We start from the raw sequence: 24601 nt of genomic DNA, 5'->3' as shown, positions 1-24601 counted from the left end.
TTAGTTACCCACACAAAGGTAAGGGCACAACCGATGGTGGGAATGGTTGGCGCCTGGTTAAGGGATTGGATTTTGAGTGAGCTCTGTGGCCTTCCCATTTCTTGGTGTACTGCTCCTTTCTCATCAGCCCCCCTTTCCTCATATGACTGCTAGAGCGATCAACTGGGCAGCTACTTTGAATGTAGGGCATTTTGCTATGTATCTGCCTGTCCAGATAGTTCCTTGGATTCTCCCTGTGCTTCTTAAATGTCTGTACCCTGTTCTTCTGATTTATTAGTGCGTGAATATCCTTTATATCCTAATCCTGACCCGTGGCTGGGATATGTAGCTTGCTGGGAGGGGTGAGGTGGTGAGGGCCTTTCTGTCTTCAGGGGAGAGCTCTCTCGTGGTAGAAAGATTTCTGGTGCAGAGCCGTCTCCAGATCCGAGCCTGCTTTTCATCAAATACTTCAGATGCATTTTAGCTCCATCCCAGAGGGTAATATCTGCTGTCTTTTAATTGTATGATGCATTTTGGTTGATATTTTATTCTTGTAGTGAAGAGAGCCACTCACAAGATTTGGATTATATTATTTATTTATTTTTTTTGAGATGGAGTCTCTCACTCTGTCACCCAGACTGGAGTGCAGTGGCGCGATCTCAGCTCACTGCAACCTCTGCCTCCAGGGTTCAAGTGATCCTCCTGCTGAAGCCTCCTGAGTAGCTGGTATTACAAGTGCGTGCCACCATGCCTGGATAATTTTTGTATTTTTAGTAGAGGTGGGGTTTCACCATATTGGCCAGGCTGGTCTCGAACTCCTGACCTCAAGTGATCCACCCGCCTGGGCCTCCCAAAGTGCTGGGATTACAGGCATGAGCCACCACATCCAGCCAAAATTTAGATAATTTTAAAGATGCAGTTCTAATGAGGGAAGGATGTAAATATTCTGTTTTTCAGTTAGTGAATTAACAGCGCAAAAGTGGGTAACACGGTAGGGAGCTTGTGATTCCATGAAAGCAGTCAGAGAGTAAAATTCTTGGATTGACAGATTCCTTAACTGTGTGTGTGTGTGTGTGTGTACACACCTAGGTGTGTAATACACGTATGTGTACTTCAGTCCTAGCACTGTAGTAACAAACTACCACACACAGTGTGGCTTAAAACAGAAGTGTATTCTCATAGTTATCAGAAGTCTGAAATCAAGGCGTTGATGCGATTATAAACCTCTTGGATTGACAGATTCCTTAATTTGTGTGTGTGTGTGTATGTGTGTGTATGTACACCTAGATGTGTAATACACGTATGTGTACTTCAGTCCTAGCACTGTAGTAACAAACTACACACACGGTGTGGCTTAAAACAGAAGTGTATTCTCATAGTTCTTAGAAGTCTGAAATCAAGGTGTTGACGGGGTTGGTTCCTTTTGCAGCTTCGAGGTTGAATGTTGAATCTGTTCCGGGTCTGTGCAGTTCTGATTTAATTAGTGCGTGAATATCCTTTATATTCCTAATCCTGACCTGTAGCTAGGATATGTAGCTTGCTGGGAGGGTGAGATGGTGAGGGCCTTCCTGTCTTCCGGGCAGAACTCTCTCTTGGTAGAAACATTTCTGGTGCAGAGCCGTCTCCAGATCTGAGCCTACTTTTCAGCAGATACATCAGATGCATTTTAGCTCCGTCCCAGAGGGTAACATCTGCTGTCTTTTAATTGTGTGATGCATTTTGGTTGATATTTTATCGTTACAGTGAAGAGAGCCAACTCACAAGATTTAGATGATTTTAAAGATGCGGTTCAATTGAGGGAAGGATGTCAATACTGTTTTTCAATTAGTGAATTAACAATGCGAAAGTGGGTAACTCCATAGAGAGCTTGTGATTTCATGGAAGCAGTCCGAGAGTAAACCTCTTGTGTAGACACATCCCTTAACTGGGTGTGCGTGCTCACGCGTGTGTGTGCACACCCAGGTGTGTAATATATGTACGTGTACCGCAGTCCTAGGGCTGTGGCAACAAAGTACCACAAACTGTGGCTTAAAACAGAATGTATTCTCGCAAGTCAGAAATGAAGGTGTTGACGGCATTGGTCCCTCTGCAGGCTTTGAGGCTGAATCTGTTGTATGTCTGTGCACAGTTGTTGTGATTTAATTAGTGCGTGAATATCCTTTATCCTAATCATGACCTGTGGCTGGGATGTTTAGATGGCTGGGAGAGTTTCTGGTGGTGGTCAGCAATCCCTGGCGTTTCTTGGCTCAGACTCCTAACTCCAGTCTCTGTCTCTGTGGTCACAGCATTTTCCCAGCTACCGGTGACCGTGTCCAAACTTTTTTTCTTTTTTTTTTTTGAGACAGAGTCTCGCTCTGTTGCCCAGGCTGGAGTGCAGTGGCCGGATCTCAGCTCACTGCAAGCTCCGCCTCCCAGGTTTACGCCATTCTCCTGCCTCAGCCTCCCGAGTAGCTGGGACTACAGGCGCCCGCCACCTCGCCCGGCTAGTTTTGTGTATTTTTTAGTAGAGACGGGGTTTCACCAGGTTAGCCAGTATGGTCTCGATCTCCTGACCTTGTGATCCACCCGTCTCGGCCTCCCAAAGTGCTGGGATTACAGGCTTGAGCCACCGCGCCCGGCCCAAACTTTTTTTCTTATGAGGACAACAGCCATTTGATTTAGGGCCCACCCTCCTCCAGCATGACATCATCTTTACTTGATCCCATCTACAAAGACCCTGTATCCGGGTGAGGTCCCACCACAGGTCCCAGGGGTTAGGGCTTGAACGTATCTTCTGAGGGACACATTCAATGTGCAGCAGTGTGTGCGTTATCTACCTGTGATGTTTTCCAGGGGTGTCCAGTCTTTTGGCTTCCCTGGGCTACATTGGAAGAAGAAGAATTGTCTTGGGCCGCACATAAAATACACTAACACTAACAATAGCAAATCAGCTAAAAAAAAAAAAAAAAAAAATTATACACACACTAAAAACTCATGTGTTAAGAAAGTTTACAAATTTGTGTTGGGCCGCATTCAAAGCCGTCCTGGGTGGCAGGTTAGAGAAGCTTGGTTTAGACGGGCACTGCACTTAGAACTGCTGGAGTTGGCCCCATCCCTTGGTGGTGGTCACGGTTCTGCCGGCGATGCTTTTGCAAGCTCTGCTGGTGTTCTAGAACCTCACAAAGAGTCATCGGCTGGCAGTGACCTTCACACCTCTGAGGACAATTTCACAGCTGCCATTCACTTCCAGAATCAAATGAAAATTCCTCATTTGCCAGTTGAGCCCTGTTAATGGCTGCTGATTAGAACCGTGTGATGTTTTGGGTGTGTGATGTGACTTTCCTCGTCGCGTGTTTATGCGCTTCCTATTCAGCATGTGCCTGCCCCCCCCCAACACAGACCCCACATGATGCCACTGAGCTTTTAACAAAGCTAGGACATCCAGTATTATGTGGACATTTGATAGGAAATGTGGACCTGCCCCGAGACACTTCAGCCCCTGCAGGTGGGGAGAGTGTGGCCCCCGCAGGTGGGGAGAGTGTAGCGTCCTCCTGAGATCTTTCCAGGTTGCAGAACTCAGTCATTGCTCTGAGACGCATTCGCTAGGACGTCTTTCTCTGTGTCACCCATGGCGTCCCAGGCGCCCTGGGCCATGGGCCCTCCTGAGCTGTGCAGGGTAACCCATGTGCTAGAAGGACCTAAGGGCCAGAAAAGCTGAAAGCTGGCACCACGTTGAGATCGTGGCTCACCGGAGTAGGGCAGAAAGGTGGCCCCCCAAGTTTCCCAAGATGAGATTAAACTGTGTATGGATTGAGTGGGAGCTTTTATGGTTGGTTGGTTGAGACCGACTTAAGAATGTTCATAGACCAACTCCAAGCTGCGAAATGGCACTGAGAGTCCCGAGAGGAAGGTGTGCCATCTGAGAGCCGCCTTTCATCCCAGATCTGGAAGAAACCAACATCCGGGTGTGAAAGTGGCAAAAGGAGGGCCGGGGCCGGCCTGCCAATGAGGCCCGGTGGCTGCCGGCGAGGGTCAGTGTTGTCGTAGCCTGCCGCCACCACACAGAGGGATTCACAGGGAAGGGCCTTAGCCAGGCATGATGTGGGAACGTTGGCCCTGTCATTCCCGAGTCTTCATGAGCTGAATTCAGCAGGGGCTCCTTCCTTCAGTGATGGAATCTAGAGTTTCTGTTGATTCTTAACCAACTCAACATTTTAGGCAGAAAGCTAGCTCCAAGGCTGAGACCGCCCTGAATGTGCCTAGGCCTACAGCCAGCGAGCTCCTGGCCGGGAGCCTGGTAATGGGGATGGCGGGTAAAGGCTGTGCCCGCCCTGCCTCCCTCCCAGAAGGGTGACCCTCCAGCTCCATCAGCCCCATCTCCAGGCTCTCCCGTCTTCCCAGCTCGGACCACACATGGCAGCAGCTGTCCCCATGCTCTGTCCCAAAGACGGAACACATTGGTCACTAGGAGATTAGCCTCCCCCGTTCGTTTTGCCGATAGAATATGATAGTCGAGGTAGCTGGAAGAGTAAGGTCAAGGAGCTCAAGGCAGCTGTTTCACTCGAGAGCCTGCCAGCACAGGGCAGGGAAGCCGGTGCCCTCCCAGGTGGAAAAGGTACCTGCGAGGAGGCTTCCCTATGTAAAGAAGAGTGCAAAACAGATACGGGAGACTGAAGAAACCCCAACACCCCGTGCTCATGAGGAAAAGCTTTAAGAGAAAATACCAGGTGCTAAGAGCAATTATAACTACCAGATGAGGACCAGTGAGAAACAGCGGGTGAGATGAAGCTTGATGGTTCCATAACTCAGGAAAGGCGAGTTTTTGAGCATAAGTCATAGGAAATTCTCAAACATACTTTTGCTTTGAGCCTGGGAAGTAGGAAAGCACACCAGACCCATTTCATTTCTCACATCTCTCCAAGAGAACCCTTTGGCTTGTCTGTTCGGTTTATTTGGTTCACATCAGAGTTTGCTAAAGGCTTGGAGGTTCTGTAGGAAGGAATGAGCTGCTTCACCTCCTGGAGAAAGGACGTCTGGTTTCCAGCATCTCGGGGGTCAGGCTGTGCTGCACTGAGGCTGAAGGGTTCTGGGATTTTCCACTGCGTGTTTGGTTTCTGTTGCTTGTTCCTAGCTGCTGATGCGGCAATGCTGGAGGAGAGTTCTACTGGCCACTGGCTTCTGGCCTCCAGGCCCAGCTGGCTGTACAGCCACCTTCGAGTCTTTCTCCCGGGGTCAGCCTTGCTACCCTCCTCCAGCACTGCCTAGAATTTTTTCCTGTCATCAGGACAGTAAGTGTGTTCTCAGGAGCACGTGTATCTTAAATATGTTTTAACGAATGTTTACTTAGTTTCCTAGAAACAAAACATGTGGTAAACACCCAGTCTTATTTTCTGGGACACATGAAGTGTGTTTAAGCTGTCAGCTCCAAAAACCCTTTCCAAGTCAAATAAGTTTAAAAAAAAATAGTTGTCAGCTACCACTGCATCCCAGATGTTAGGGCTTATTTCTAAAGCTGTTCTCGGGTGCTGTCTAATGTTCCAGTGGAAAAAAAAAACCTGTGATACTCCAGTAACACTTGACTAGTCGTGAAATCTAGCCATTTAGATTTTTCAACCTGAATTTGACCGTTAGTTGCAACCACGTGATTATAAACACATGATAATTTTTTAATGAGGATTATCTGTAAACTTTGAGATTATGAGCCTGCTGCTATGTTGGTTTCATAGATACAGCAGAAGTCAGTTCAGCCATCTTCACTGATGATTTTCAGAATTACCCTGATCACTCACCATGGAAATACCATTCCCCTTTGCTCTTGTCTTCCTGTGTGTGTGACAGTCCCTAACTTGACCCCTGGCATGGAAGCTGCCAATGAGGATCAGGTGATATTGTCTAAACATAGGTAAAGGATGCTAACATTACTAGATGTTCAAAAAAATAATAAAAGGAAGCATGTTCTGTTTCATTTTGAGCAAGAAAAAAAGCTGTAAAATCAGACTAAGGAGATTGTCACGTTTTTGGCATTGACGAAATTGGCAGGGCAGAGTGTGTTTTTGAGTTGGCTGCATGGACTCAGAATGTATCGTCCCATATTGTTATAATTAATTTGACAAGAAATACAGGGCTTACTGAAAGCCATACTGGGCCTGCGGTGGAGCCTGCGTTCCAGAGAAAAGACCTTTCTAAATAAGTAACCGTGATTCAGGGCTGGGACTTACACCCGGGCTGGGACTTACCCCCGGTCTGGGAGCGCCCTGAAGAGGACAAGCCTGCTGGCTTCTGTCGGGAGTCACTGTCTCCTCAGGGCAGGACCCAGAGGCTCATACGTGTCCCTTAACTCACAGAGCCCAGAAACAGCACAGCACATGCTGTTGACACAACTGTTGCTTCCCTAAGAAACCTCACGGCCTCAGAGGTTTTAACAAAACTGTTCTTTAAGAGGAAAAAGGAGACTAGAGCCTAGAAAGTTTCACATATGTAATTACTAATCATTCTTCATTTTTCCTAGAGAAATTTTACCCCAAAGGTGTTCTGAGGCTGTGTGCGCATTTACCCATTAATTGCGGATTAACAGAGCCATTGGATCTATCCCAACGGAACCGCCATCGCACACTTTCACCTGTGTTCACTGCTCCCGTCTTTGGCCTTGGTCACGCCATCTCTCTGGAAGCCCAGCTCCAGGTCCAGGAGACCAAATGGCAGCAGACCAGTCTGCCCCCGACCAGGAACCTCTTGTTCTGGTCTGGAAGCCCCAGGGCCATGCCCATTGTGTTAGTCTGTGCTCTTTTGGTTGCAAGAGATGGTTGACCAACTTAAAAGAGCTAAAACAGAAAGGGAAGGGGCCAGTGGTGAATTATTAACTTCTTAACTTGCATCCCTGGAGCAGCCAAGGGGATGGACTTAGTGTTAGAAAGACCCTAATCTCCTGATGCACTGGAGTTCTTGAGGAACCCTCTCCCCCATTTCTTGCCTGTGTTGGTCTTCATGCCCAGCCAGGTCTCCCCACTTGGTAGCAAGCCCTTCCTGGCGGTTTCATGGTCGTTAGTGCCCAGATATGGTGAGGAGGGAAAGGTGAGTATTTTTGTCAATAGCTCCAGCAAAAGACTATGAGTCAGTTCCACATGGCCTCATTTGAGCCACATGCTTTTCCCTAAAACAATCCGTATCACAGGGGTTGGAGGGGATGTTTTGATTGTTCCGTCTCTTGGGGTAGGGAGATGAGGTCAGCCTAATTGAGCTGAGTGGCTTGAGCAGGAGTATGATAGACTAGGGCTGGGCAGAAGGTGGACCCCAGAAAAGGCAGGGAGGCACGTCTGAACCTTGTGTCTGAACCTTGTGTCTTCAGAGTTTGTCCTTGTTAAGCATTTTGGCCAGTATGGGGGTTGGAGGGAGGGGGGTGTTGTGCAGTGCAGTTCTCGCTCCTGATTCACAGATCAGGTTACACCCAGCTTGCACGGTTTGAACTTGGGTGCTAAAGGAGAAGCACCTGGGGTATGTTTGAATTCACCCCAAAGCTACCCCTGGTAAATGTCTCCCTGTGACTTTTACAGTCTCACTTGGGCTGTGGACCTCTGACATTTTCCGGCAAGTTTTTCCTTCTTAATCTCCAATGCTGAAAGCTTAGTCTTTGGAATGTTATACATTGTTTGGATCTTAAAAAATTTGTCAGCTCACAAAACGATGTTTTTACATCCTTCCTCCAACATCATCAGCCACATTAACTCACCACTCCTCCTCCTCTCCCCTTCTCCCCCAACCTATTTTATCGGTGTCAGAAAAGGGGAGAGAGCAGTTTCTCAGAAGGTACCCATATTGACCATAATACAGCCTTTCTTGGGCGTAGGCAGTCCAGCAATCAGGGTTGAATGGTTTCCTGTGGAAGGTAGCATACTAAAAAAGGTGAAGCGCAGAGAAAAGACAGGGTGAGGGTGCAGCATGTCTAGTTTGAGGGCCTGGCTGTGGGTCAGGATGGAGAGATTGACGCTGGAGAGGAGGCCGGGAATGAAATTGAGTGTGCGGAGCACACGTTCCACCCAGCAGTGGTTAGAGCTGGGATTGCCTCTCGCAGCTCCCTGAAGAAAACGTTGCCTCCTGTAAGATCGTGCCTGCCCAGTGGGGACCTGGACACTAAGTGCTACTTCTCTGCCCATGGCAGACTCCAAGGGCCAGGACAATGGAGACAAGGAAAGTAGAAGTTGAAGGAAGGTCCCAGTAGCAAATTAGGTCGAGTGCCAGAAAGAATTACATCAGGAGAATTTGAGATGTAGTGAAAGTGCCCCCCAGCTCCCCGCTCCGCTTCATGGGCTACCAGCCGTGAGATCTGAAAAGGACTGGGCCAGACTCTGTGTGTGTGTGTGTGTGTGTGTGTGTGTGTGTGTGTGTGTGCACGCGCGCGCGCGCGTGCACGCACGCTCTTAAATCAATGTAAATTAGGCCATATACGGCTGCCAATAATCTGCAAAAGATGACAGTTTCATATGGTTCCAATGGCTTAACGTAATAAATTCATTAATGATTGACCCAGACCAGAAATGGAAACTTGATTCAACTCACAGTGTAGTCCTTTATCCATGCTTGGTGGCTTCTGAAAGGCACAGAGTTCAGGAGGATTCTAAGGCAGGGTCTGAGTGCAGGAGGAGTGCTAGTGTGACAGCTTCTGGTGCCTGCCCTGGGTCCATAAGCTGGTGGTCTCTTCTTGTTGCGTGAGGGCAGTCCATGTGGCCAGTGTTTATTTTCGGAGCCCTGTTTCTTAATGTTGTGTATTTTTTAAAATAATTAACACCACCACAAGCAAGAAGGAAAAAAATCAGCACTTGCTCTTTGAAGGCCAAATACGTTGAAACGAAAGCATGCCTGGTGGACCAAGAGTGGGGCGGGGAGGAGGGGAAGCCAGCCTGCAGCATCTCCCTCTAGACACAAGAAGGGAGGTTTGGAGCCTGGACAAGGGCAGGGGGTGTGGAGGAACGGTCAAAACCCAGGCGTGATGTGGTTGCACCATCTGGCAGGGGACCAGGCCAGCTGCTGTGTGGGTCTTCCAGGGACAGAGAGAGGAGAAGTGGGGCTGGCCGGGCAGAGGCACGATAGAGTCAGGGCGGCTGGGCTCCAGGGCTCCAGCCAGGTTATTAGTAGGAGCACTGGCTTTGGAGAGGGACTTAAGAGGACAGATAGGGGAATCCCCAGGCCACCTCTGGACCTTGACACTGGCTAATGGGATGAGCTGCTGAAACCCATCACCATGAAGCCCCCTGTGCTGATTAGGGCACTTGCTCCTTCAGGAGCTGCATCTGCTTATTTAGGCCTAAGAAAAACTGGTTCCCGGGTGTGTCTGGACTGTCTAGAACCATGTGACCTGGCACCTACTTTAACATGGGCAGCATCTCGACTGGGAGCCCCAGGGAGCCTGGCAGTGCCTCAGTGGCAGATGTAGCTCATTCCAGAGGCAGGAGGTTCCTGGAAGAACCACTGGGCCTTGGGTGGTCAGCTCAACCTGAGAGCCAGTGACCCCATCCCCCATGAGGATGCTGTAGGGGTGGTCTAGGGGCGGTCTCACCTCTGCCACCTGTGGATGAGAGGCTGGACCCGGTCTGGGTGCTTTCCAGCTCCGGGCGTTGGTCCACTTGGGTATTCTTGGGGACCAAAATCCTAGTTAGGACGGGGACAGGCCTGGAGACAGCTTGCTGGCCTCCTTCCATTAAAGCCATTACAGTGTCACCTCAGGATTGTAAGAATTACAGATACGTTTTCCGGAGTCCCCAGAGTAAAAGGAGTCTGGCAGTTAGAAGAGCAAAGTGCATCTGTCAACAAAAGAAATACCAAAGATGAGACTGCAGCAGCGACCTGTCACCTCGTCTGTGTTGCTACTGCCTGAGAACAGAGGTTTTTAGTTTTTTTTAAAGGGTCGTAAACATAAAAACAAGGATACAGCATGCAAGGCCTAAAATACTTACTTTCTGGCCTTTTACATGGGCAGTTCGCCACCCCCTACCCTACAGAGTGGAAAACCGACGTAGAACAGTCAAATCACGTAGGATTTCTTGGTTTCTCCATGCAGGCTCATCGAATAGCAACCGCCCTTTCTTAGGCTCATCGAATAGCAACCACCCTTTCTTAGTTTCTTGAAACAAGCACCTTATTTACATTCAGAGAATTATAGGTGGACTAACAGCTCATCAGCCCATACTTTTACATACTCACTTCCTGAATTGCATATTGAAAAAGACAGTTCATGTAAAGCCAATTATTTTTTAATCTAAAGTCATGTTCACATAGCAAGCACTAGTGTAGAGCAGTAGACTCCGAGGGATGAGGAGCCCGTGTGGGCAGCCGAGTAACTGCCAAGGGGGCCCTGCGTGGCACTCTGCTGTCCCACTTGCTTCCTGCCCTCTCTGGATTCTAACACTTGAGCCGTTGTGCATCCATCTCAGGTCACGGTGCCATTACTTGGTGAGAAATCCTTATTTAAATACCCCAGGTGAGGAGTTAGGCACTTTCTCTAGTTCTGCGATTTTCCTTTGTTTACTTTTTTTTTTTTTTTTTTAATTTAAACGAGATAAGGTCTCACTCTGTCACCTGGGCTGGAGTGCAGTGGTGCCATCATTGCTCACTACACCTTGAACTCCTGGGCTCAAGCGATCTTCTTGACTTGGCCTCCCAAAGTTCTGGTATTACAGGTGTGAGCCACTGTGCCTGTTTACCTTTTTTATGCTTAAAATAAATGTACAAAATATTAAAAATCATTTTCCTCACAAGAACCAAATGTGTATGGCTAAATATGTTAAGTTGACCGTGCAGGCTATTTCAGAGACAGCGGGAGATGCTGAAATATTCAAGCACCACTGCGTTGGTGGCTGTTGGAAGATTTTCAATCAACAGTTTACTTATTTGGTTGTAAATTAGGTTTTATTGGGTGGGGCCCATAGTTATGTGACTGTTTTTTTCTTCAGAGTGGTGATTGAAAAGCAGCCCCCAACCGTTTTCTCTGAGAGGTGCAGGCTGAGCCTGCCTGCAGCTCACCCCCAGCCCTGAGCCCCCAGCCCGGCTCTCCTTGTCTAACATGAGTCAGGTTGCTTCTCCTGCTGCTCTGGACAATAAACTCCATCAGGGCGGAGACCTTGTCTTGTTCACCCTATTCCTGGCATCAAGGCTGTGTCTGGCATGTTATAGGGCTGGATGTTTGGTGGTGGCTGAGATGACCAAGATGTTCTTGACCTGTGTGGGGTGGTAATGGAGAAACAGGCACAGGCCCTTGTGGTGTAGTTGCAGAAAAGGAGCTCACACTAATAGGAACCAGATTGTATCATCGGCTGAGTATACAGCAGATGCGTTCCCCTTTGTTATTTTATCACTTGCTTACCTGCAAGCTCTGGTCTGACTTTAGGAACATGCCACACACTCGGATAAACATGGACTCCTTTACTGGAGATTTGTAGAATCTTTTCCCTGGAGCCATTTGAGAAGCCCTTGTCCAAGACATGCTATTTTATAGACTATTTTGGTGTAAAGGAAGAGATGTATCCTGAATCTTCCAGAAAGCATGGAATTATGACTATATTAGGAAGAGGCCTGGCTTTCCTATGGGAATTGAACAGAAGACAGATGCATCTCTCATGTTCTAGTTGTTGCAGTTTTGCTTCTTCTGTTCATTGAACTGGTGTTGCTAAACTCTCCCTCCATGTGTGAGTTTCCATTTGGAAATGATGTGGTCATGGTCGTAATGTAGCAGTCATTCGTTAATTTTTATGAGCCACTTGTGATGTTTCAGGAAGCTGACAGCCGATGTGAATTAGCTCATTTACACCTAGGGAAACAGAGGCACCAGAGGCTACAAGAGATATTCAGGGTCACACTTGGGGAGGCCGAGGCGGGTGGATCACCTGAAGTCAGGAGTTCGAGACCAGCCTGGCCAACGTGGCAAAACCCTGTCTCTACTAAAAACACAAAAATTATCTGGGCATGGTGGTGGGTGCCTGTAATCCCAGCTACTCAGGAGGCTGAGGCTGGTTTTACAGGTGTCAGCCCCCACGCCCGGCCTGTTTTTAGTTTAGTTGTTAAAATATGTTATTTGGAAGAGAGAGCTCTTAATAGGTTTTATGTGTTAAGCTGCTAAGTTTTGTTTTTGTCAAAGCTCTTGGAAGTCAAGATGTAAGAAAATTAAATTGTAACTATTGGGCAAGAAACTGTTTTCTCAAACACTAGCTTTTCAGCTTCTTTTCGAGCGGCAATATCATATTTTTTCAAAAATATTGTAAGTATAACTTTTACTAGTTCAAGTTTATATATTTGTACATTTGTTGAAGACAGCAATGAAGTTATTTTCATGAACACGTATTAGGACCTTCAGGTCTCCAGGTTTCAGTTTTGTATCTGGTTTTTCATCCAGTTAAGTTTGTTTTTGTTTACTTTGTATCAGTAATTCCTGAGCTACTCAGGTAAGTCCTCTCCATTTTTTTTTCTTTTTTTTTTTTGGCGGGGAGACGCCCAGACTGGAGTGCAGTGGTGTGATCTCGGCTCATCGCAACCTCCACCTCCTGTGTTCAGGCCATCCTCCTGCTTGTGTGCATTCAGAGATGTGCTGAAGGGGTGCAGAAGGACTTCTCCCCACCCTTTCTTTAACCCTTTCTTTATCAACCTACTTGTAATTTCAAGCGCTCTTCAATTAAATAGATCCAAAGTCTTTAAGTAACAGGAGTAGTGGGTCTTCAAGAATTCCAAGGTGGGTCAGTAAAAGCAACTGTTCTCATTCCTTGGAAGTTGTCAGATAGAAGCCTTCTAAGTCATGGTAAACATTAAACCCACCATAACATACTTTGAAGAGTCAGCTAGTTAACAGTCCTTACTGCTTACCTTACATGTCACTCATGAGAAGGTTGGATGCCTCCCACAGCTGTGTGCTTGTCTGCATAATTTTCAGGTGCAAACAAATACAGGCCAAGGTTGTTGAAAGGCCAGTGTGAAGCTGCAGCCTTCCAGCCTAAGCCACAGCAGGTGGGCTCTGCTTTGCACGGGAGTTTACCCAACACGTGAGTTTATCCATGTGTTCCATGTTCTTGGTCTCACTTTTATTCAGTAGCACCCTTGAGTGCAGGTTTGTTGTCACTGTGATACAGTTTAAAAAACAGATGTATATATGTATTTTAAAATATCTAAAGCAGCCTTTTTTTTTTTTTTTTAAATTATTTTTATTTCAGAGACAGGGTCTCACTCTGTTGCCCAGGCTGGAGTGCGGTGGGGCAGTCATGGCTCACTGCAGCTTCAAACTTCCAGACTCAAGCGATCCTCCTGCCCCAGCCTCCTTAGTAGCTGGGACTACAGGCCTGTGCCACCATGCCTGGCAAAAGTTTAAATTTTTTATAGAGTCGGTCTCATTATGTTGCCAGGGCTGGTTTTAAATTCCTGAGCTCAAGCGCTTCTCCCACCTCGGCCTCCCAAAGTCCTGGGATTATTACAGGTATCAGCCACCGCACCGGGCCCTGTAGCCAGTTTTGAACTCGCTGATGCCTCCTTGGAAAAATGCTCCTTGGAACTCACTTTGAAATCCTGCTGCTCTGAGGTCTTGCAGCCAATAAGAACCCCGCCCCCCACCTCGGCCAGCGTGTGCTGTTTTTCCCCAGACCTCGGTTTTCTCATCTTGAAAGCTGTGAATCTGTGTCACATTTTCCTGGGATATCGCGTGCACTTTTGATCTGGGGATTCAGATCTTTCTGCGTCTCAGGAACATTCCTTTGTCTTTTATCTTTGAATAGTCTTTGAGTCCTTTTGTTGGGGATGTGTTGTCAGAGATACCATTTATCCTTTTGTTTAGGTCCGTTTGTCAATGAACTTCTCTCTGAAATACTCTACCTCTGTCTTTTTAATCTCATTGGCTGTGTCCGTTTCAAGCCGTCCTTTCAGCCTTGTCTCTCCTGCCCCTTACTTTTTCTAATTTTATTCATCAGTTCCCCAAATGCTGTTTTGATCCTCAGATCTGGACGTTTCCATTTTATCTCATGTTGTTTCAAATTCTCATCCTGGAGTTTCTCGTCTCACGGAATGGCTGTTCTTTCCTAAGTCACATTGGAGTGGGAAGCGGTTTAAGGGGACTTCCTTCTGCTTTTTGAGTTTTGTTTTCTTCTCCATTGTTGCTTTGTTTCTCTTCTGTTCCCTTCCCTCCTTCCTATTCCCAAGCCTCTCGCACCTTCCTGTTTTCCCTGCTGGGGAGGCTTTGCATAATGTTCCCAGCCCTGCTCTTCAGCCTTCTGGGCTTGGACCTCTCTTCCCAGACATTGTCTTGACCGAGACTGACGCTGACCACTGGGAAGGCTTCTCCCTCATTCTGAGTCAGATCTGGGCTGTTGGGAGCCTCTCACCGCCCTGCTTCCTGTGGTGGGAGAAGGTGAGGGAGAGGAGATGCTGTCATCCTGAGTGCCCCGAATGAGATGGGCTGGACCATTCTGTCCACATTCCCGTTTGCTGGAGCTCAGCCACCTCTCCCAGCTGCAGGGACGTTTCGGGGCATCTGTTGAGTGTCACTGCCCATGCTGCGGGACCTGAGACTGGATGCCGTTCTTCCAGAGATCCCAGCATTTGCTGAGCATCCATGCCCTGCCATCCCTCTGTAGTCAGAGGGAGCTGCCTCCCGTTGAAGGAGTCTGCCCTTCATTAGGGACCAGAGCTCTGCTCTCCCTGGGAATTTACCACGTCCTCTTCCAGGTTCCCTTCACCTGTCCTGGGGGGTGGGAGGAATGTATCATTGTTCCCCTTGAGGTGCCCCCCTGCGTGGGTCACTTCTCCCGCTCGCCAGGCACCGCGGGCATCTTCTTCGCCTCCAGAGAGCCTTTGCCGGGCCATTCACTTCCAAGGCTTTGTCATTTCCATTCCTCAGTCAGGAGACCAAAAAGATGAGGCCACGGCTGCCCCTTCTGTTTCTTCCCTGCACACTTTGGGGTGGAGTGATGGGGTACTGATGGCTCAGGAGAGACGAGGAGCCTCCGCCCAGCTCAAATCTTCCTTTTCGTTCCTTAGAGCCTGCATTTTTTGAGGTCTATTATGTTAAGCGGTCCCCTTTTTCCTGTTGGATGGTGAGGTTCCTTCCTTCGGGCTTTCATGTTTCCCCCTTGCTTTATTAGGAAAAGAGGAAAGAAAATTCAGTTATAGTGAAGTTCTTATCCGCCGTCTTAACCTGGAGTTTGGCTTTTTTCTTTTTCTGTGTTCCTTTGGTACCTTGCTTAGATCTGGGTTAAATAAAACCGTGAGAGACCGTGGCCTGCCCAGGAAAATCGTGTGTTAAGTGCCCCACTTCACTGCGGGTCAGAACCCCGGAGTGTTTTCCCCCCCCCCGGAAATAGTCAGCAGTCCCCACGTGTGGGGTCCTCACTCACTGCTGGTACCTTTGTATAGTAGTTACTTTTTATTATACAATGTAAGTTTTAAAAAAACAAGTTGAGAGAGGAAGTGAAATCTGATTTGGCTAAATTTTGTAAACAAAGATGTTACCAATAAAACCTTTTTCCCAGTGTATAAATAAATACGTGGTCCAAAATTCCTTTTAAATGTCACAATACGAAACTTTTCCAAAACCCCAACATTGGTGACTGACTTCAATATTTGTATCCAAGTTAAACGAGCCAAATTAATTTTTTACAAATTTCTGGCGCATTTATGATTGAAATTTTAAGTATTCTCCTAGGGAAAAACGAGGGCCGATTGTCCTTTCCAAGGTATCCATCTCATCCCACTTGTTAAAAATACTTAGGGAACAATACAGTTTGCAGATTTTCTCCCGATGTCATGATGGCACTCAGTAACAAAGAATATTGTAGATGAATTTTGAAAATGTTTTCCTGGAAGAAATCCCAAACACATGGCCGGAAGGAACCCAGGACCTGCCAGCCATGCTCCGCCTGCCTTTCTCCCGTCCAGTCTGAACCCCACAGCGTTGGGCGGTTGACGAGGTGTGGCCAGCTTGCACCTGCTGAAAGAACCAGGTGGCTCCACTGCATCTTGATCAGACACTGCATGAGGTCCCTCCCCTCTCTAATGGCAAAGGGAAACAGTGGGTTCTACACATGCAGCTTTGAAGTCAAGAGTCATTTTCATCCTTAGCTCAGGCATGGAAAAAAAAACAATAATAAAAAATTTTAAAACACTTTAAAAAGATAAAAATCAACAGTAAAAAATGAAAGTTACAGATAGGTGTCTGTCTTTTTAGTTTCCTAAGCACAGTGATGATTATTGGAGCTAAAGGCAGAGACCACCTTTCCCCGAGTGTGAGTGGAGTAAGGATAAGATAGTCCCACCTCTCTGCATGTTTGATGTTGGCCCTGTGAGTGCTGCAAAACCCAGCAAACACGGAGGCTGCTGGCTTTGTTCCTGTAGGGCTTGTCTTAGCAGAAGTTCACATGGAAAGGGAGGGAGGGGTAAGAAGCAGTCAGAGCGTCTGGATTTGAGTCTTGGTCCTGCCGCGTGCTGGCTGTGGAGCTCTTGCTCTGTGTCTGAACTCCTTTTCCTCCTGCGTGGATTTGGGCGTCGCCAGTGATGTTTGCATCATAAGACAGGGTGAGGGATAACGGGGATGATGTGGGAAAACAAGTGCTTTGTAGACGGCGGCTTTGGAAAGCACACTGTCGTTGCCATAGCTGTCGCTTGGAGGACTGTTAATGATATGTTGATAGCTTTCAGTTCAGTTAGCCAAAATGACAGAAATGCCAAACATCTGTTGCAGTGTTGACTCCCAAAAGAGCCCTTTTTTTTGGACCGGGAAAATTCAGTTTTCTCTTTTTTTTTCTGAAAGCAGAAATGACAGCATAGCTGATCCCCCTCTCCGACGGCTCTCTGTGTAGACCGCACTTGTGTTGAAGAGGCTCCGCTGTAGCTCCGCCTCGCGTGAGTGCAGAAGCTCGAAGGAACCCGCTTGTTTTATTTCCCCCCGCAGCCCACATTTAAAACTGGTTCTCACACTGTGAGACCAGGATTCGGAGAAGTAATCACGAAAGGCTAGGAGGACTTAGAAAAAGGTATTTAAAAAACAAGAGGGCAGCTGTATCCTTTTCTTCCTGGTGTGCTACTCATTCACGGCGAACACATCCACTTCAGCATCTTGGTGGAAATAACTCAGTTCCACCTTCCATACACTTTTCTCTCTGCAGTGTGGGATTTAGGGAGACATTAAGACCTCGACTCACTTACAAATACAAGCTCAAGGGCAAACCAAGGCTCCCAGTGCAGTTTCCACATGTTCTGGGAACCCTGAACACTTGCCTTGGGGTGAAACAGAAACCTAATACGTTATACTTGAAGTTGAGTTCAGACAAGAGGACAGTACTGCTGTATCCCCAGGTAACTCAGATGAGGTAAGAGCACTCCGTTCTGCTTTAAACTCAGTACAGAAGGCCAAGCCCAGAAAGGATGTGGGTTCTGTTCTCACCTCCCTCTGCTCTGGGCTGAGGATTCCATGTGATGCTGTTTACCTCCGGTGACATCCTTGTGTCATGGGGAAGCACAGAGTTCAGTGATACTGGGACTCTGTTTTCCCCTCTCACTGAGATGCGGTCACAGCTGCCCAGCAACCTGGTTCCACCTTAGGGTCAGGCAGCTGCGGCTGATCTGTCTGGTTCCTCAGCCTGGGGGTGCCCGACTTTGGGAGGTGCTACGGTTCCAGGGTGACGCTTGCCCCTGCCTGCAGAGCTCGCCTAGCACCTGTTCACAGGTGTGCCTGGGCCAGATGCGTGTCTGACAGGGACGTCAGATTTGGAGAGACTGAAAACCCTTTTTGAGAATGAAGTTATCCTGATACGATTTAATGTTATGTCAACACAATTGGCAGCAGAGAAGGTTGCACATCCCTCGTGGCAGATCTGTCACATGGGCCATGGGCCAAGCTGTGTGCATCGGGTGCTGGGAGGATCCAGGTGGGCGAAACAGACCAGCAGGAAAATACGTGGAAACGGGAACAAAATAGGCATTTAAAAAGCGACATTCAGCTTGAAACTGGATGTAGAATTTGGTGATATCCTCTAAAATTTTGGTGGAAAAAAGATCTCCCTTTGGGAGGCTGAGGCAAGTGGACCGCTTGAGCCCAGGAGTTCAAGACCAGCCTGGGCAACATAATGAGGCCCCACCTCATTTATCCAGGTACGCTGGCGCGTGTCCGTGCTCCCGGCTACTTGGGAGGCTGAGGTGGGAGGATCTCTTGAGCCTAGGCCGTCGAGGTTGCAGTGAGCCTGTCTGTGCCACCGCACTCCAACGTAGGCAGCAGAGTGAGACTGTGTCTCAGAACACACACACACACACACACACACACACACACACACACACACACACAAAACAACAATGAAAAATCTAATGACTGGGATGAGATCTGATGAAATGGTGGAGTTGAATTTAAAATGATGCGAGTGGTGGTGCCGGCAGAATACCAGCTTGTTGCCAACCATGCTGTCATCCTAAGGCTCTCCTTCTGTGGTTCAAGTGCAGAAAATGAATTTTAAAGTGTTACCTACCCGCCCGCCCAGGCTTCTCAAGGCCCAGTGGTCCTATTGAGCTGAGCCTGCTCCTATCAGTAGTGCCCTGCAGGACCTTTTGAAAACGTCCCCAGTGAAGACCTTCTTGAATTCTTACAACTTGGTTGCTTGAGCACCTGGCTGACTTTTATCTTATTATTCACCTTTGGGTTTGTGGCAGATACTTAGCAGTATTTAATCTTTGCTTTCTAAGGGTAATACAAAAAAAAAAAATCATGCAAATCAATTTCCAGTATCTAGTGTTTGAAACTGTAAAATGCTGAAAAGAACTGTTAATTTTACTCTGTATCTGACTGGGGAGGGAAATGTAAACCGACTTTAGGATTCGAAGAGACCTTGCTGATGAGAGAAGGAATCACTGCTGCTTTTAGAGGCAATAAAAGTTGGGCCTGGAGTCCTTTGCTTGAGGTCACAAAGGCAGAGACTGCAGAAGAGCAGAAGCGAGAAGGCTCAGTGCCCTCCTAGGGAAGCTTTTGTAACTTGAATGTTGTGATTCAACCACCTGGAAGCTTCTTCACTTGTGAACGTGACTCTGCAAAAACACGTTAGAGGAAGCAAAGGAGAGGATGGACGTGAAATCCGTCCTGCGTGTACTCACCTGAATGCAGCGGGGGGTCATCTGCCAAGGCGTCATGGTCATTCCACGAGAGCTGGGTGGTGACACTCCCCAAGTTCCCACTCCCAGGGAGGTAGGCAGCCAAGGGACACTGGCATTGCAGGGTCCCTGGGACAGGCTCCACTCCTCCCTTGTTGCTCTGGAGGTGACACAGTCTAGTGACTGAGGAATGGGACCTGGGGCCAGCGTGCCTCGACAAGACGAAGCCTCATCAAAGTGGAACCCTAGGGTTCATCTAGCAGGGAAGAGCTTCCACGTACTCTTGTGTCTGGGGCAGCCGTCAGAGGGCAGGACTGGAGCCAGGGCCCTGTAGGGCAGTCAGCGTCCAAAGGGCACAGAGGAGCACATGTGGGGCTCAGGACACAGGGTCAGGACAGTGTCGCGGTGAGGTCCCTCTGCTGTGCTATATGTTAGGGGAAGGAGGAGCCGAGGCTGGGAGTGGGCGCAGACAGGTGGGAAACTTGTGCAGAAACCTAGCGAAGAAGTGTAGACAATTTCAATGAATGTGAGGGGTAGGGAAGGAGAGCGGAGGGAGATGAAAATCCTTGGGGGTGAGGTAAGTGGGGTGGGGGTAATGAGGATACCTGTTCACTGAGCTCTGTGTCCCCAGCAGGATTCTAAGTGCTTTTCATGCATTAACTCATTAAAGAAGGCTCTGTTTACCCCCATTTCATAGGTGAGGAAACTGAGGCACCGAGCAGTTGAGTTATTTGCCGCAGGTCACCCAGCCAGGAAGGGCTAGACAGGGATTTGAACCTGGTGGGCTGGTACCTGGGGCCATGCACAGATCAGGGTATGAAGGAGATTTTTCTCCAAATAAAGAGTAACAGATTTCCTTTTCAAGTGTTATTTTTCTTTTTCTTTTTTTCTTTTTATTATTTTTTTTTTTTTCAGACACAGTCTTAGGCTGGAGCAGTGGCATGATCTTGGCTCACTGCAACCTCCGCCTCCCAGGTTCAAGCAGTTCTCCTGTCTCAGCCTCCCAAGTAGCTGGGATTACAGGCACCAGCCACCACGCTTGGCTGATTTTTGTATTTTTAGTAGAGATGGGGTTTCTCCATGTTGGCCAGGCTGGTCTCGAACTCCTGACCTCAGGTGATCCACCTGCCTTGGCCTCCCAAAGTGCTGGGATTACAGGTGTGAGCCACCGCATCCAGCCTCAAATGTTATTTTTCTTAAAAGGGTCACATTTGATTCATGTCTCCAAGATATAGCAGGTTTCCAGCATCTCTTTTTAAAAAGTTTTTTTAAAGAGAAATAATATTGCTATCACTGTTGCAGATTTTTGTGTCGTAAGCAGGTTTATTCAATGTTAAATACGACTTTTATAAAAGCAGGTTAAAAGAACCTTGGCAGAAATTTCGAGTAAGACCAGACTGGGTACTGTTCAGGGTGCTTTGTGTCAACTTGTTACTCCTCACCTGCTAGGACATCATCCCCTTTGCATCTGGGGACACTGAGGTGGGGAGAGGTGGGGCGAGGCTACACAGCTGTGTGTGGCAGAGCCAGGGTTCAGGCAGAGCTAGATCAGTATCGGGGCCTGGGGGCGGCCGTCTGCACCAGCTTCACATACGTGGGGACGTCCACCTGGGTCAGATGTTTCCCAGCTGGTTTCATGATGACAACAGCTCTGCTAGGAAAGCAGTTTCCCTTTTGCCTATGAGCACTCTCGATTCAGGGACCCTGAGTCTTTGGGCCCCTCGTGCAACTGGGCCTCACCCTGTCTGGACCCGGCGTCCTGAGTGGCCCGGCTCTGTCCCCTGCTAATGGACCTCAGCCTGACCGTTTCCAGCAGGCCCCAGCCTCTTGTTTCAGTGATGGGGGGACAGCAAAATGAGAGTTTATCTGCTTTAATATCAAAAGGTTTTCTTCATTGTTGTGTTATTGAGTGAACTGAACAGCAGATTCATTTGCTTTAGCAAATGCAGCTGCCTGTCATGGTGGCATAGGTGTTGAGTGTGAGCACACAGGCGTGGCGGGAGTTTACGGGAACGGGCCAGTACCCCAGTCAGCCCTCTGTGGCCTCAGAGGGTAGCTGCCCGTCTGGAGGGCCTCGGACACTTGCAGGCTGGGATGGGTACTCCGATTTTTTGCGTCTCGGACACTGATGCGGTTCAGACCCAGGATTCTAGGAGGGAAGGTTCCTGTCGCAGGGGAGGGAATGAGATGTGTCTCTGGGCGGCAGAGGAGCTGGCACGTAGCCTCTGGGCTCTGACAGCATTGTCCTCTGGATCCAGTGATTTGGGGTTTAGACAGGGTTTCTGGACGACATCCGCACAGATCAGCAGAAGAGGAGAGCTAGGAACTGATGCGTGCCTTCCCCTCTCTAAAACGAGAGTCCGAATCCCTGTGAGGGTCCCCTAGCTGCTCTCAGATGAGAGCCCAGGATCTGGAGGGGGCGTCTTGTCATTGGAGAAGGCAGAGGAGCCAGGGTGGAGTCCTTCCTGCTGCCGAGGAGGAGCAGGGCTGGTCTAGAGGGCCGGCTGGGCACTGCAGCAACCTTGTACCATCCCCTCCTGAGAAGCATCAGGGGCCGGGACATCCAGAGTAGCACCGGCCCCTCATGCCCGTCCCCCTCCTCGTGGTCTCCTCTGTTCCTGCAGGGTCCCGGTGGTCTCCCGCTAACCCCGCGTGGTCTCTAACGCCTCCTGTCAGCTGCTGCTCTGCTGTCTCCACCTGTGTGGAGGTCCCATCCAGTAGTTTCTGTCTAACCCGTGTGTAGTAGTGAAGCGTCCCTCCCCTAATTGTGGCCTGTGACTCTGGAAACACCATTCTCATGATGTTCTGTGTCTCCCTTTCAAGAACTGGGTTTCTCTTGAGGAGAATACAGGTTCTCGGCCCTGTCATTTACCAAGAGGTTGCAGATCAGGCACCTGTTAAGCATGAAAAATTTGTTTCAGTTTTGTGAACCCAACAAGAGAATGACAATTTTGATGTTCTCTGTTTCCCAGTGAGTGAGAATTCCTGAATTTACCTAGAAAGCCCACATGAAAAGTCCACACTCCTCGGCCACGAGTGACTGGCATTGCTAAGGAGGCTGTGCCTTCTAACTGGAAACGCACACGGGTTCTTACAGACGAACATTGAAATCTGAGTTCAGCTCTGTTAAAATTCAGCGTTTGCTGGTGACATCCTAAATACTTAGTTGCCTCCAGGGCGACAGCCTAGGGTGTATTTTTCCACAAGCGAAGCCCACGTCTGTCTGCCCTCCTCACTCTCTGCTGTTCTTGTGTAACGAGATGTTTTGTGTGTGTGGCAGGTGGCAGGTTCAAGAAAGAGATTGTCGTTGACGGACAGAGCTATCTGCTGCTGATTAGAGATGAAGGGGGCCCCCCGGAGGCGCAGGTGAGTACACGCACATGCCCCAAGCCAGCGGTTTTTCCCTTTGTTTTCTAAGGTTTCATTCAACACGTGCTTCTAGAAATCAGTGACGTGCTTTCCAAAAAGGTGGAAGTCCCATAAAAAATGTTTCCTGTCACTGCATTTTTTCTCATCTCTAAGAAGCTAAGTCTTCCCCTCCCCCTCCCCCTCCCCCAGACTAAATCCTTCAGAGAAGTTGGGTGTATATGGTAGCTTTTCACTTTCTGTGTTTTTAAAAAGGCAGGAAACGCACCCTCTGCCCTGGCTGGGGAACCCAGTTGAAATGACATCTGGACATTTCTGTAGTTTGGTTTGTGTTTTGGCCTTTTCCTTTGAGTGGTGTGATCTCTAGAGCAGTGAGATGTGGAGAGCTTGCTGGGTGGAATTTGGAGTCTCATCTTCTCTCTGTCTCTGCTAACTATAGGCGTTGGCGCCTCTGTGCCTCCCTGGCCTTGGCCCAAGCAAGGCGGTCTCCACCGAAAGCTGGTATGAAGCATATTATGATTTCTTTGGAAGTTCCTGGGAAGATGGGCATTCTGGAAATAAAGCATGAGTGTGGAAGATCTCTTTTTTTGGTTTCTTTAACCTGCTTTGTTTTACTTGAAGCATAATTTACTGAGTAAACACTTGAAAGGAGCCAGGAGCTAGTAAATGCAAACTGAATGTCAAAGATTTTCTTGGCGTTATCTCCTGGACCTGTCTTTCTGTGAACATGCAGCATAGGATTGTAAGATGATGAAAGTGAAAGATATTGAATACAGGACTTCTTAGGCCTCAGGTCTAGTTCTCCACACATCGGAGGGCTGTGTGGTTATACAGAAGATGCCACAGATTTGCCATGTGCCATTGACTCTAAAACATCAGTGACCATAAGATGTACCAATATTCAAAGGGAGAATGCTGCCAATTAAACTGTGAAACAACCACAATAATTAGATGCATTTTGATTTCAAAGATGTTAAAGTGTGTAACATTTTGTTTCTTAGCATTAATGATACCATATGCTGATCATAATAAGGAAAGACCTTGAAGACATGTTAAGAGTGAAAACTTAGTTGCAAAGCAGTTTGAGCCCATGTTCAGTGACCATCTGGTAGTTTATAGTAAGGCAGGGCAAAGTTAGAAGTGTGACTGACAGGGTCCTAGGTTTGTGATGCTGAGAAAAGTCAGCTCTCTCAGTCCCGCTGAGGGTATAGGACTGTGTTGTGCTGCAAAGGAACTCTTGGATGCAAGGGCCCTCGTGTGGCTGGTGATCGGAGAAAGAAGTAGGTAACATTTAGAATCACCTGAGTTTATTTTCCGTTTTCCCCAGCACGTAAATGTTTCGAGTGACTGGAAACAAGCTTTTTTCTCCACAATTAAGGAGCAAGTCTTAGCAGTATATGAAGCACAAAATTGAATATGAAGCACGAAAGCTTATATATATAGAAAAATCTACAGAAGAGGCTCACACCTGTAATCCGAGCACTTTGGGAAGCTTAGGCAAGCGGATCACCTGAGGTCGGAAATTCAAGACCAGCCTGGCCAACATGGTGAAACCCCGTTTCTACTAAAAATACAAAAAGTAGCCAGGCGTGGTGGTGTGTACCTATAATCCCAGCTACTTGGGAGGCTGAGGCAGCAGAATCGCTTAAACCTAGAAGGAGGTGGTTGCAGTGAGCCAAGATCTCACCACTGCGCTCCAGCCTGGGCGACAGAGCAAGACTTTGTCTCAAAAAACAAAAAACCCCCAAAGCGTAGTTTCAGTTTTCTGATGGTGAACATGTTAAGAGTGGGGGGTTACGTATTGGGTACCCCACACACAAGGAGCGTGGAAGTCAGAATGCACCCTTAGGAGATGACGGCCGTGGTGCATGTTTCCTCCGGGTGGACGCTCAGATGGGCTTCAGTCCCGGTTTGGGAACTGAGGTCTGGTTCCGGTCAGCCAGCGCTCTTCATGGCGCAGGGGGAGTCTGCTCCTCCCGCTTGTTTGGAAGAGACAGGAAGAGCCTTCCTCAAGGCAGAGAAGAGGAAAAGGAGATGCCTTCATCAGTCTAGGTCCTGCTGCACGCTGTGGGAGCTGCCATCGCGGTCTTCCCAGGTCTCTCCCAGCCTTCTTTGTTTTCAAGTCCTCATTCTCATTTAATTTTGTATTTATCATTAGAACTTTGGGTTAAGTTTTCTCATGTAA

The 24601-nt window shown here is 48.2% G+C and overlaps 1 protein-coding gene across 1 annotated transcript in view; it reads left to right on the top strand.

The window, feature by feature from the left end:
• The window catches only part of AGAP1 (ArfGAP with GTPase domain, ankyrin repeat and PH domain 1), a 611312-nt gene that overhangs the window by 196234 nt on the left and 390477 nt on the right, over positions 1 to 24601 (top strand). The window contains exon 4 of the mRNA XM_011929622.1: positions 22331 to 22416. Coding sequence (XP_011785012.1) covers positions 22331 to 22416 — 86 coding nt within the window. The remainder of the gene's footprint in view (positions 1 to 22330; positions 22417 to 24601) is intronic.

This window comes from Colobus angolensis, unplaced genomic scaffold (assembly GCF_000951035.1).
Source record: "Colobus angolensis palliatus isolate OR3802 unplaced genomic scaffold, Cang.pa_1.0 Scaffold82, whole genome shotgun sequence".
NCBI lineage: Eukaryota > Metazoa > Chordata > Mammalia > Primates > Cercopithecidae > Colobus > Colobus angolensis.
Note: the sequence above shows the minus strand (reverse complement) of the source record. Positions and strands in the feature narration are given on the sequence as shown.